The sequence below is a fragment of the Ricinus communis genome, chromosome 2 (genome assembly GCF_019578655.1).
Source record: "Ricinus communis isolate WT05 ecotype wild-type chromosome 2, ASM1957865v1, whole genome shotgun sequence".
NCBI lineage: Eukaryota > Viridiplantae > Streptophyta > Magnoliopsida > Malpighiales > Euphorbiaceae > Ricinus > Ricinus communis.
In genome coordinates, this window is record NC_063257.1 from 18,763,821 (window position 1) to 18,776,340 (window position 12,520).

Consider the following 12,520-nt stretch of genomic DNA (forward strand, 5'->3'; position numbering starts at 1 on the left):
CTCATACTCACAAATATACTCGAAATACGGAGTTTTTTTCTCATATTAAAAAAATATACCCCTATTATGAGGTTGTTTTCTCATACTCACAAACATACCCGTCTTACGGAGTTGATTTCTGATATTGATAACTTTTACCGTGTTGTTTACATATACTCATAAATATACTCGACTCATGGGGTTGTTTTCTTATATTGACAACTACAACACTCTTACAGGATTGATTTCTCATATTCATAAATATACCCCTATTACGAGATTGTTTTCTCATATTAAAAAATACACCCCTTTTACGCGAGTGTTTTCTCGTACTCACAAATATACCTCCTTATGGGGTTATTTTCTCATATTCACAAATATACTCCTCCCACGGGGTTGTTTTCTAATTTTTACAAATATACCCCTCTTACAGTGTTGTTTTCTCATATTAAAAAATATACCCCTCTCACGAGGGTGTTTTCTCATACTCACAAATGTTTTTCAATTTTTACAAATGTACCCCTCTTACGAGGTTGTTTTCTCATATTAGAAAATATATCCCATTTACGCGGGTGTTCTCTCATACTCACAAATATACCCCTCTTACAGGTTTGTTTTCTTACAATCACAAATATTCCCGTCTTATAGGGTTGTTTTCTCATATTAAAAAATATACTTATTTTACGCTGGTTGTAATGCCCACCTAATGCATTTGCATTTATTTTTATAATATGCATATCATGTAGATATGAGAAATGCATGAGATATGTATGGTATTAATGCTAATGTTAAATAGAAGAAGATTATAGATGTTACAATTAAATCCATAATAAGAATTAGAAAGTTATGGGATTAAATTGAATAATCATAAAAATAAAGGGGTTAATTAAAACTAAAAAAAAATTAATACTATAGAAAAGAGGAAGAAGAAAGAAAAGGTGGTAGTTCTTCTTCCTTCTTCTTCTTCTTCTTCAAAAGAAAAAATACTGAATTTTCAATTGGAATTTGAAGGTTTAGAATCCATTTTAGATGTTAATCTTCATCTATAAAGGCTTTAGAGGTTTATTTATTAAGTAATTTTAATATTTTGTTAAATTGAGTTGGGGTTACAAGACATAGAATTCGAGCTCTAAAGATCCAGTTTTTCAGTCTTATTGTTTTGATTATATCTTGAGCTAGAAAGCTTTAAATCGAGTGTTCTTTGATGATATAGAAACTTTGAAGAGTTATCTAAAACTTTTCTTCGTTTGGCTCAATCTGAATCAGGCTCTATGTTAGTATAATAAGAGAATACATTTTATTGTTTAGTTTCCATCTTTGATCTGAGTAAGGTAGATTGTTTTGTAGGGATATTTCTCTATACACCTCCAATTGAAACAAAATCAGTTTTAAATTATATTAGACACATAAGGTCAGTGATATGAAAAGTTTCATCCTAAAATTTGTTGCATAGAAGTTTTGGTGGATTTTTAAATTCACCCGATTAATTCTGTCATAGTTGGCAGTCACACATATTTAGATAGTTTAGTGATGTTATCATGCTAGATGAAATTCTATTATTTTTGGGTGTTTAAAAATAAGTGAATTATTATCTATTTTAGCTAAACCAATTTGGAATGAGGGTGACACCCAAGTAAATTCAAGCAAAGGAAAGGGAGCAACAAAGGTAAGTGAATAATTTAATGTTCTATGTGAATATAACAAAAAATAAATAATTATAATTTATTTGTTAAATTGATTGATTAACGAAAATGTATATAATATATTAATAGATGTTAATTTTTATTTATGGTGATTTTTAATTATAGTATTGATGGGTGATTATTTTCAAAATGAGATTGTATATATGAATGTTGATTGGTGAATTCGGGTGTTCTGTTATAATGTGAACAGTATATTTGATTTAGCCATATCTAGAGTTTTATAACTCTAAATGGAGTGCTACTTATTGCTATAGAAAATTTGCTGTTTTAATGGCCAATCTGGATCATACTTTTTGTTGCTTAATTTTATTGACAGCTTGACCATGGTGGAGTTTATGTTTCTCTTTCTATATACATCCAATTGATGTAGAATCAGTTTCAATTTAATCTAGACTTATAATATTACTGATCAGGAGAATATAGTTTTGGAATTCCTAATGTGGAATTTTTGGTATATTTTTGAATGTGCACTATTAAATCTGCCATGTTGAAATATGGTATGTTTTTGGTATATCATAGGTATATTATGGTTTCTTTTATATTGTAGAGATGTTGATTATTTAAATGGAGTGATATATGATATATATAAATATAAGAATTATGATTGGATGAATGTAAGGATGCAATGCTACTTGTGAATGAGGCAAGGCTTTGTGCAATATGGAATTCCCCATAAGATTATGGTTGGCTGTGTGCATATGAGGATTCAAGAAAATAAATAAAAATTATTATTATGGAATTAAATATAATTCACAAGTTCATTGCTGTCCTAAAGAAAATACTATGACAATATTTATATACACACTATAAGGTTAATAATTAAATATTGAATGGTTTGATACTTGATAATACTACATGTTTGATTGTGTTATTTTTCATAGAAAATTATGTTATTCTTTTGCTGAGTTGTAGGCTCACTCCTCCGCATTATTTTTTTCAAGATTAGAAGAATTATAATTGGTCTTGACGAAACATTTGCATCTGTCGCACTAGCATCGTGTCAGGTAGGTCAACAGGAGGTCACCCTTAGTTTTTCTTGAACATGACATGTCCAATGGATTTTATTATCATGTATAAAACTGGTGCATTTTATGTGCATATAAAAGAAAGAATACTAATGTTGTGAGTTTTTTTTCGGTGTGTGATATGTATGAGTCATGTAAATAGTTTTTGTTATACGTATTAATTTTGAGTTAAAAGTTAGTAGTTAAGGAACATGTTATGTATCAGTCATTTGCATACAATGTATGCCTGACATCCTTTACAGGTGTCACATTTAGTGGTATCAGAGCATGGTTTAGAATTCATTGGGATAGAATTGTAAAAGGATTTAGAGGCATGAATGCATATACATGTTAGGGATGCATATGAATGTAAGAATTAAAATAGGTGTTTGTATTTTTAATAGGATGAGTAGAGAGGGGCCGACCGAGAATCCTGTTGACCTAAGTTAGTCTGAGTCTGTGCATGGACTTGAGCATATAAATGCACCATCACAACCAGCTCAAGAATTACCACCAGTAATGCAGCAATTTCTTGAGTCTTTGCAGCAAATAGTTAATCGGGTAGCCACTCAGCTAGTCCAACAACTAATAATGCAACAAACGGCCAAAGTTAGAGAAATAGAGGCTAAAGATAAAACTTATGATGGCTGAGAAAACAAGGAACTACATAATTTAAGGGGATCACTGATCCTGAGATAGCAGAAGAATGGTTACGGGAGACAGACAGGGTGCTGGATAGGCTGGATTGCACGCTAGAGCAAAAGTTGAAATATGTTGTATCTTTATTGAGAAGATCACTTTAGATTGATGGGATCTGATTCCAGGAAGTAAGAACAGACCTATGACCTTAACTTGGGATGACTTCCTTAGTGAATTTGCAAATAAATACACACCACCAATGTATAGAGATCAAAAGAAAATGGAGCTTTTGAGCTTGGAACAGGGATACATGACAGTATCAAAATATGAAATGCAATTCTCTCGATTATCAAAATATGCATTAGAAGAAGTGGGTACAAAGGATGCAAAACAGAGACGGTTTGAAAAAGGATTAAGAATGGATATTCGGGAAAAGATTTCCTTAAAGCCACCAAGTTACAGTACTTTATTAGAGGTTGCATTGAGGGTAGAAGAATGTTTGATTGAGAAAGATGCAATGACAGCTAAGAAAAGAAAGATGATAAATGAATATGGTGGTTAAGAAAGGAAAAGAAGAAACATTTCTTTTAAAGGTTCTAGGTCTAAAGGGAGTAGATATTATAGAAGAGGGGTTAGCTAGTAAAATATGAGTAAGTCTGCTACAGTGATATCGGGTAGAGGTGGATGAAGTGGTTACAGCCAGAGTAGGGCAGAGAGTAAGGGAGGTGAGGGAGGTGTTTCAGTTAGTCGAGGATATAGTTCACCATGTGCTAGATGTAATAGGTTTCACAGTGGACAGTGTTGGGGACCAAGGCAGATACTTTGTTTTTATTATGGTAAGCCGAGGCATATAGTTAAAGATTGTTGGAGTAAAAATCGAGCTAGTGAAAGTCAAGTTTCAAGACAGAGCAGCATAGGTGAAAATATGACTCAGGGAGGAGTAAGTAGAGGAAGAGGTAGAGGAATGGGACGAGGAGGAGGTTCTAACATGGTACAGGCTGGACAAATAGGCCAACCTCAATAATCACTGCCCCAAGCTAGAGTGTATGCAGTGACAAGACAGGAAGCACCTTCTGCAACCGATATTGTGACTGGTAAAATCTCTATTTATGGTTTTGATGCTTATACGTTATTTGATCCAAGATCAACATGTTCATTCATTTCATATGAATTTGCATTGAAAAGCCATAATGATATAGAAACCTTAGGGTATAACATTTGTGTATCAATGCCTACTGGGGGTACTGTAATTGTAGATAAGGTTGTCAAAACTTGTCTTGTGATCATAAATGGGAACACACTATATGCGAATCTAGTAGTGATAAAACTTAAGGAATTTGATGTTATTTTGGGAATGGATTGGCTATCTAAGAATCATGCTATAGTAGATTGTCACCCAAAAGAAGTGGTTATTGAGACCTCATAACAGAGAAAAATAGTTTTTATGGGTGAAAGAAGCAGCTGGAAGAATTATTAGAAAAGGGGTTCATTATACCGAGTACATCACCCTGGGGAGCTCCAATATTGTTTGTAAAGAAAAAGGATGGCAGTTTAAGATTGTGTATTGGTTACAGGCAGTTAAATCTTTTTACCATAAAGAACAAATATCCTTTGCCGTGGATTAATGACTTATTAGACTAGTTAAAAGGGGAAACTGTATTCTCCAAGATTGATTTAAGGTCTGGATATTGGCAATTGAGAATGGCAGAGGCACACATACCAAAGACTGCATTTAGAACACGATATGGGCATTATGAATTTATTGTGATGCCATTTGGACTAACAAATGCACCTACTGCTTTTATGTCTTTAATGAAAAAAATATTCCAGAGGTATGTAGATCGTTTTATCATTATGTTTATTGATGATATATTGATTTATTCCGAAACTCGAGAATAGCATGAAGAACATTTGAGAATAGTGTTACAGATTTTGAGAGAAAAGCATCTTTATGCAAAATTTAATAAATGTGAGTTCTGGCTAAAAGAAATTACATTCTTAGAGCATATTGTTTCCAAAAATGGTGTACAACCTGATTCTTCGAAGATCGTAGCCATAAAGGAGTGGGAATCCCCTAAGAATGTATCAAAGGTATGAAGTTTTCTAGGATTAGTTGAATATTATAGGAGATTTGTTGAAGAATTTTCAATCATTGCTAAACCATTAACAAACTTACTGAAGAAGAATGTGATATTTAAATGGGATGCTAAATGTGAAAAAAGTTTTGAAGAATTGAAGAAAAGACTCATTTCAGCACCGGTTCTAACCTTACCATCAGGAAGTGGTGGATATGTAATTTTTACAGATGCATCACAATAGGGATTGGGGTGTGTGTTAATGCAAAATGGAAAAGTCATTGCTTATACTTCTCGACAGTTAAGGATTCATGAACTGAATTATCTGACTCATGATCTAGAATTGGTAGCAATTGTGCATGCTCTAAAAATTTGGAGGCATTATTTGTATGGAGAAACATTTCAGATTTTCACTAACTATAAAAGTCTGAAATATATCCCAACACAAAAAGAATTAAACTTAAGACAAAGAAGGTGGATGGAGTTGTTAAAGGATTATGATTGTACTATAGATTACCATCCGGGAAAAGCCAACAAAATTATTGATGCTTTAAGTAGGAAAACCATTGAGAGAAGTGCTGGAATGACTTGTCATGCAGTACAGTCATTGGTAGAGCTTAGAACATTGCATGTAGAAATTACACTTTGGGATGATATAGATCTTGCAAGTATGCATGTCAAGCCTTTATTGGACAGTACAATTCAAGAAAGGCAGATGAGTGATCCATATTTAAGAAAAATGAAGGATAAAGTGCAACAAGGAATAAATGAACAGTTTTCATTGAGACATGATGGGATGTTGTTGATTAATGGATGTATTTGTGTTCCAAATATAAGGGAATTGAAAGAAGAAATTCTAAATGAAGCCCATTATGCACCGTACGCAATGCATCCAGGAAGCACTAAAATGTACAAGGATTTATAATCTTTTTATTGGTGGCCTACAATGAAGAAAGATACAGCTGAATGTGTAGCAAAATGCTTGACATGTCAACAAGTAAAAGCTGAGCATCAGGCACCAGCTGGTAAGCTTCATCCATTGTCTATTCCATAGTCGAAATGGGAAAAAATAACTATGGATTTTGTTCTGGGATTACCTCGAACCTTCAGGAAGCATGATGCTATATGGGTAATTGTTGATCGACTTACGAAATCAGCTCATTTCTACCTGTGCGACAAAGTGATTCACTAGACAAATTGGCAAGAATATATGTGTCAGAAATTGTAAGATTACATGGAGTGCCAACATTAATTGTGTCAGACAGAGATCCGCGGTTTACATCTTATTTTTAGGGAAGTTTGCAAAGAGCTTTAGGGACAAAATTACATTTCAGTACAACATTTCACCCCTAGATAAATGGACAATCGGAGAGGACAATTCAAACATTAGAAGATATGTTAAGAGTTTGTATGCTTGAATTTAAAGGGAATCGGGATGAGCACTTACCATTGATTGAATTTGCTTATAATAACAGTTATCATTCGAGTATTGGTATGGCTCCATATGAAGCTCTATATGGTAGAAGATGTAGAAGTCCTGTTTGTTGGGATATGGATGGGTTACGACAACTAGAAGGTCCTAAATTGATACAAGAAACTATAGACAAGATTCAAATAGTCAAAAAATGCTTAAAGGCTATACAAGACAGACAAAAGAGTTATGTGGACAAGCATAGAAGAGAGATGGAGTATGGAGTGGGTGAAAAAGTGTTTTTGAGTGTCACCATGGAAGGGCATTATACGGTTTGGCAGGCAAGGAAAATTAAGTCCGAGGTACATTGGCCCTTAGGAGATATTGGAAAGAGTTGGTCCCTTAGCTTATCAATTCCATGTTTCCATGTTAAGAAGATATAGATCTGACCCTAGCCATATAGTACAAGAGTCGGGAAATCTGATTGGCGAAGATTTAAGTTATAAAGAAGAACTACATTGGAATTCTTGATAGGCAGATAAAGAAGTTACGTAACAAAGAAATTCCAATAATAAAGGTTAAGTGGAGTTGACATTCACCAAAAGAAGCTACATGGGAAATGGAAAAAGACATGAGAGTTCAATACCCTTACCTATTTTCTAAAAATGGTAAGTCACATTTAATTTTGGGGACGAAATTCTTTAAGGTGGGGAGAAAATGTAATGCGCACCTAATGCATTTGCATTTATTTTTATAACATGCATATCATATAGATATGAGAAATGCATGAAATAGGTATGGTATTAATGCTAATGTTAAATAGAAGAAGATTATAAATGTTACAATTAAGTCCATAATAAGAATTAGAAAGTTAAGGGATTAAATTGATTAATGGTAAAGATAAAAGGGTTAATTAAACCTAAAAAAAATTAATACTATAGAAAAGAGGAAGAAGAAAGAAAAGGTGGTAGTTCTTCTTCCTTCCTAAAAAAAAGAACTGATTTTTCAAGTGGAATTTGAAGGTTTAGAATCCAGTTTAGATCTTAATCTTCATCTATAAAGGCTTTAGAGGTTTATTTGGTAAGTAATTCTAATATTTTGTTAAATTGAGTTAGGGTTAGAAAACATAGACTTCGAGCTCTAAAGATACATTTTTCCAGTTTTATTGTTTTGATTATATCTTGAGCTAGGATGCTTTAAATCGAGTTTTCTTTAATGATATAGAAACTTTGAAGAGTTGTCTAAAACTTATCTTTTTTTGGCTCGATCTGAATCAGGCTCTATGTTAGTATAATAAGAGAATATATTTTATTTTTCAGTTTTAATATTTGGTCTGAGTAAGGTAGATTGTTTTGTAGGGATATTTCTCTATACACCTCCAATTGAAACAAAATCAGTTTTAAATTATATTAGACACATAAGGTTAGTGATCTGAAAAGTTTCATCATGAAATTTATTGTATAGAAGTTTTGGTCGATTTTTAAATTCACCCTATTAATTCTGTCATAGTTGGCAGTCACACATATTTAGATAGTTTAGTGATGTTATCATGCTAGATGAAATTCTATTATTTTTGGGTATTTAAAAATAGTGATTTTTAATTATAGTATTGATGGGTGATTGTTTTCGAAATGAGATTGTATATATGAATGTTGATTGGTGCATTCGGGTGTTCTGTTATAATGTAAACAGTATAATTTATTTAGCCATATCTGGAGTTTTGTAATCCAAATGGAGTGCTACTTATTGCTATAGAAAATTTGAGATGTAATTTACAAATGTTATAGAAATAGAGGAAGCTTGATTTTTCTGTTTTGATGTCCAATCCGGATCATACTTTCTGTTGCTTAATTTTATTGACAACTTGACCATGGTGAATTGTTTTTGATGTTTCTCTTTCTATACACATCCAATTGATGTAAAATCAGTTTCAAATTAATCTAGACTTATAATATTACTGATCTAGATAATATGGTTTTGGAATTTCTAATGTGGAATTTTTGGTGTATTTTTGAATGTGCACTATTAAATCTGCCATGTTGAAATATGGTATGTTTTTGATATATCATAGATATATTATGGTTTCTTATATATTTTAGAGATGTTGATTATTTAAATGGAGTGGTATATGATATATATAAATATAAGAATTATGGTTGGATGAATGTAAGGATGCAATGCTACTTGTGAATGAGGCAAGGCTGTGTGCGATATAGAATTCCCCATAAGATTATGTTTGGCCGTGTGCGTATGGAGATTCATGAAAATAAAGAAATATTATTATAGAATTAAATATAATTCACAAGTTCATTGTTGTCCTAAAGAAAATACTATGACAATGTTTATATACACACTATAAAGTCATAATTAAATATCGAATGGTTTGATGCTTGATAATACTAAATTTTTAATGGTGTTATTTTTTTATAGGAAATTATGTTATTCTTTTGCTGAGTTGCAGGCTCACTCCTCTATATTATTTTTTTTAGGATTAGAAGAATTACAATTGGTCCTGAAGAAACATTTGCATCTGTCGCACTAGTATTGTGTCAGGTAGGTCGGTAGGAGGTCGCCCTCAGTTTTTCTTGAATGTGACATGTCTAGTGGATTTTATTATCATGTATAAAATTGGTGCATTTTATATCTATATAAAAAAAAGAGTACTATTTGATGTTGTGAGTTTTTGTTTGGTGTGTGATATGTATGACTCATATAAATAGTTTTTGTTATACATATTAATTTTGAGTTAAAAGTTAGTAGTTAAGGAACATGTTATGTATCAGTCATTTGCATACATTGTATGTCTGACATCCTTTACAGGTGTCACAGTGTTGTTAACTCATAGTAAAAAATATACTCCATTTACGGCGTTGTTTTTTCATATTAACAAAATATACGCCTTTGATGGGGTTGTTTTCTCATACTCACAAATATACCCCTCATATGGAGTTGATTTCTCATATTAATAAATATACCCCTTTTACGATGTTGGTTTCTCATATTCACACATATACCCCTCTTACGGGGTTATTTTCTCATGTTCACAAATATACCCCTCTCACGGGGTTGTTTTCTAATTTTTACAAATATACTCCTCTTACGGGATTATTTTTTGATATTAAAAAATATGCCCCTTTTACACGGGTGTTCTCTCACACTCACAAATATACCACTCTTACAGGTTTGTTTTGTCATATTCACAAATATTCCTATCTTACTGGGTTGTTTTCTCATATTCAAAAAATACCCTTTTTACGGCATTGTTAACTCATAGTCATAAATATACTCCATTTACGAAGTTGTTTTCTCATATTCAAAAATATACTCCACTATTATGGGGTTATTTTCTCAAAGTCATAAATATACCCCTCTTATGGAATTGTTTTCTCATATGTATAAATATACACCTCTTATGGAATTGTTTCCTAATATTCACAAATATACCCCTCGTACGGGGTTATTTTCTAATATTCATAAATATACCCCTCTTATGGGGTTGTTTCCTAATATTCACAAATATACCCCTCGTAAGGGTTATTTTCTAATATTGAAAAATATACCCCTCTTACGGGGTTGTTTTCTCATATTCATAAATATACCCCTTTTACAGCGTTGTTTCCTAATACTCATAAACATACCCTGCTTATGGGGTTGCTTTCTTATATTGACAAATATACCTCTCTTACATGATTATTTTCTCATATTCACAAATATACCGCTCTTACGAGGTTGTTTTCTCATATTCACAAATATATGCCCCCGGAAGGGGTTGTTTTCTTAGATTGATAAATATACCAATTTTATTAGGTTGCTCCATCATACTCACACATATACCCCTCTTACAGGGTTATTTTTTAATATTAATAAATATACCCCTTTTACGGGGTTTTTTTTATATTAACAAATATACCCCCTTTACAGTGTTGCTCTATGATACTCATAAATATACCCCTCTTACGGAGTTATTTTCTAATAGTCATAAATATACACATATTTACGTGATTGTTTTCTCATACTCACAAATATATCCTTCTTACGCAGTTGTTTTCTCATACTCACAAATATACCCCTCCTACGGGATTATTTTCTCATATTTACAAATATACCCCTGTCGTGGAATTGTTTTCTCATAATCATAAATATATTCCCCTTACGGGGTTATTTTCTTAGATTGACAAATATACCGCTTTTACGGGAATGCTCCATCATACTCACAAATATACCCCTGTTACGTGGTTGTTTTCTAGTATTAACAAATATACCCCTCTTACGAGGTTATTTTCTTATATTGAAAAATATACCCCTTTTACAATGTTACTCTATCATACTAATAAATTACACCTCTTACAGGGTTATTTTATGGTAATGACAAATATACCCCTCTTACGGGGATGTTTTCTGATAGTCACAAATATACCCATATTATGCGGTTATTTTCTCATGCTCACAAATATATCCCCCCTACGCAGTTGTTTTCTCATACTCACAAATATACCCCTCTTACGAGGTTGCTTTCTCATACTCACAAATATATCCCTCTTACGGGATTAATTTCTTGTATTGACAAATATACCCCTTTTATGGGTTTTTCTCTTATATTAAAAAATATACCCCTTTTTATTTGGTTGTTTTCTCAAACTCACAATGTACCCCTCTTATAAGGTTGTTTTCTAATATTGAAAAAGATACCCCTCTTACGGGGTTGTTTTCTGATATTAAAAAATATACCCCTCTTATGTGCTTGTTTTCTAATATTGACAAATATACCACTCTTACATTATTGTTTTTCTATATTCACAAATGTACCCCTATTACGGGGTTATTTTCTCATACAAACAAATGTATCCCTCTTACGGGGTTGTTTTCTCATATTCACAAATATACCTCTATTACGGGATTGATTTCTCACAATCACAAATATATCTCTTTTACGGTGTTGTTTACTCATACTCATAAATATACTCGACTTGCAAGTTTGTTTTGTTATTTGACAAATATATATCTCTTACGGGGTTATTTTCTCATATTTAAAAATACACCCGTTTTACAGGGTTGTTTTCACATACCTACAAATATACCCTTCTTACGGGGTTGTTTTCTCATTTTAAAAAATATACTCCACTTTTATGGGGTTGTTTTCTCAAAGTCATAAATATACCCCTCTTACGGGATTGTTTTCTCATATTTATAAATATACCCTTCTTATGGGGTTGTTTCCTAATATTCACAATTATATCCCTCATACGAGGTTATTTTCTAATATTAATAAATATAACCCTCTTATGCGGTAGTTTTCTCATATTCACAAATATACCACTCTTACAACGTTATTTTCTTATATTAACAAATATTTACCATTTACGCGGGTGTTCTCTCAAACTCACAAATATACCCCTTCTTATAGGGTTGTTTTCTCATATTTAAAAATATACCTGTTTTACGGTGTTATTAACTCATAATCACAAATATACTTCATTTACGGTGTTGTTTTCTCATATTAAGAAGATATACCCCTTTCATGGGGTTGTTTTATCATACTCACAAATATAACCCTCATACGGAGTTGATTTCTCATATTCATAAATATACCCCTCTTATGATGTTGTTTCCTAATATTAACAAATATACCCCTCTTATGGGGTTGTTTTCTCATGTTCACAAATATACCCCTCTCACGGGGTTATTTTCTCATGTTCACAAATATACCCC

At 32.2% G+C, this 12,520-nt stretch overlaps 1 protein-coding gene across 1 annotated transcript; it reads left to right on the forward strand.

Annotated features, from left to right (window-relative positions):
- Window positions 1–3,527: 3,527 nt before the first annotated feature.
- On the forward strand, window positions 3,528–4,751 carry LOC107261063. The gene is made up of 3 exons (XM_015717706.1): window positions 3,528–3,879; window positions 4,004–4,161; window positions 4,389–4,751. Exons 1-3 carry the CDS (start codon window positions 3,528–3,530, stop codon window positions 4,749–4,751), a joined length of 873 nt encoding a protein of 290 aa, XP_015573192.1.
- Window positions 4,752–12,520: the final 7,769 nt, after the last annotated feature.